General features: G+C 40.0%; 1 protein-coding gene across 1 annotated transcript in view; it reads left to right on the forward strand.

Annotated features, from left to right (window-relative positions):
• The first annotated feature begins 1889 nt into the window (after window positions 1–1889).
• The window catches only part of PDHA2 (pyruvate dehydrogenase E1 subunit alpha 2), a 1574-nt gene continuing 1381 nt past the window's right edge, over window positions 1890–2082 (forward strand). The window contains 1 exon segment of the mRNA XM_024126696.1: window positions 1890–2013. Within this exon segment, the coding sequence (XP_023982464.1) occupies window positions 1890–2013 (124 nt within the window).

Below are 2082 nucleotides of genomic sequence, written 5' to 3' on the forward strand. Positions count from 1 at the left end.
GAGCTCTATCTTTGCAGCCCAGGCTACATGTGACAAGATTAAATTGGCACACTTTACTGTATAGCTCTTGTGTTCCTGGCAGTGCTAGCCTGGCTGATGCCTCTGAGAGAAGGCTCAGCTGTCACTCAGTGACCCATTAACACTACTGTTCCATCATGCAGTGTCATTTTTCTCATTCTCATGGAGATAATGCTCCCTGGAGATCTCCAGTACTTGCAGAAATGAAAAAGAACAGCAGAGACAGGCTAACTATCAAAGAAGGAGCAAACAACACAGCAAGACCATGAATTCCAAAAGCAGAATTTTAAATTGAGTGAAAAGATGAAGCCCATTTATGACGGCTGGGTTGGGAAGGTGGGAGGAGGAGTGAGTTTTAATAGATAAAATAACTTTTTAACAAGCTATTTTCTTCTTTCTGCCTGAATACTATAAGAGGTATCCATGATAATACTTATAACTAGGTTAGAGAAGGCAGCTGCTTTGAACATGTCATAGGGATTTGAGTGAGAATTTATTTATAAACAGGGATTTTTGTGTTTGTTTATTTACAAACAGGTGGAGGATATAAAACAAAGCATGTATTAAGGTGAATTGCTTAATAGTCTAAATAGAACAGAATCCCTGTTTATGGTTGGCTTATCGGGGTACAAAATCACAAAAGCACAAAAGAGGAAAATGGTATGTGATCTTTGTAATACTAGGCGTAAGACTTCTTTTGTCCTATGATTAAACCAACTGCTTAAGCAAACTCTATTGCTCTCCTTCAGTCCAAACTGCATATTGTTTAGTGCGTCACTTTATAAGAAGTTATGCTTTCTAATGTTTACTATATAAGGAAATATTATAAGAACATGCTTCTTGATTTCCCAGAGTAAGACTGGTTCAGTTTAGATTGATATAAAAACAAGAAACAAAGCCATATGAATCTTGATATTTTCTAAAGAAACCTGTTGAAGACGTGATAGGAACAGACCAACACCCCTCCAGGAAAATGAGTCAGAAAATAGGGATAAAACTGAACAGGATTCAGGATTACAATAAAGGGCAAGGAAAAGTGCCACGTAAAAACTTGTTAGTAGCTACTCTAACCCTGATTGCTTCCTGAACACATAGAACATCCATTCCATCTACTCTTAGATCATTCAACCCTGATTTCAATTCTCGCACACCAGGCAAAGCTTGGTATTAGGTTTAGACTTTTAATCTCAGGTAGGGATTTGTGTACCGTAACGTGCCCTCCCTCACCACCAATCAGGAGACACAGGCGCTAGAATCCATAGCGTAAATGTGCATATTCTTCCGGTGCACCAACTTTTTTTAAAAAGTGTGTGTGTGTGTTTTTAACTTATGTAAACTACAAATAATTTGCATCTTTATTTTTACTTTAAAATAAATATGGTGTATTGTGGAGTAGGATAAAGTATTCATACATATTTTAATGATTTTTAAAAAGACTTTAAAGAAATATTGGTAAGAATAACTTTGGCTTAACCTGTCAGAGCTCTTGTGTGCCTTAAGGATTGTGTTTTCTCCTCTTTTCCATTTAATACAACGTTCAGGAAACATTACTTTAGCGTTTAGCAGGGAAAAGGGCCCCAGATTATGGTGTTTTAGCAAAGATGATGGCGTTAGTTAGGAACAGGGTGTAGTTCAGCCAAGTCTTCCAGGGCAAGAAACCACCTTTATTCTTAATTTTACAGTTGGAAGGCACTGTAAAAATCAACTGATCCAGGCTGCGGCCCGCGGCCCCGCGAGGCATGACGTGGCCTCTGCCACCAGCGCGCGGTCATTGTGGTGCAGCGTGCGTTCGGGGCGTGGAGGGTCCGCTGGAGACTGGGACTCAGGCGACCCTGGCAGATGGAGACTCACGGCCACCCTGGCTGCGCTCCATGAGGAAGATGCTGGCTGCTGCTGTCTCTAGCGTGCTCTCTGTTGTCACCCAGAAGCCCGCTAACAGGGTGCTTGTGGCATCCTGTAACTATTCAAATGATGCTACATTTGAGATTAAGAAATGTGATTTTTTTTTTTTTTAAAGAAGATGTTGGGGGTAGGAGTTTATTAGTTAATTTATTTATTTTTGCT

This window comes from Physeter macrocephalus, chromosome 7 (genome assembly GCF_002837175.3).
Source record: "Physeter macrocephalus isolate SW-GA chromosome 7, ASM283717v5, whole genome shotgun sequence".
NCBI lineage: Eukaryota > Metazoa > Chordata > Mammalia > Artiodactyla > Physeteridae > Physeter > Physeter macrocephalus.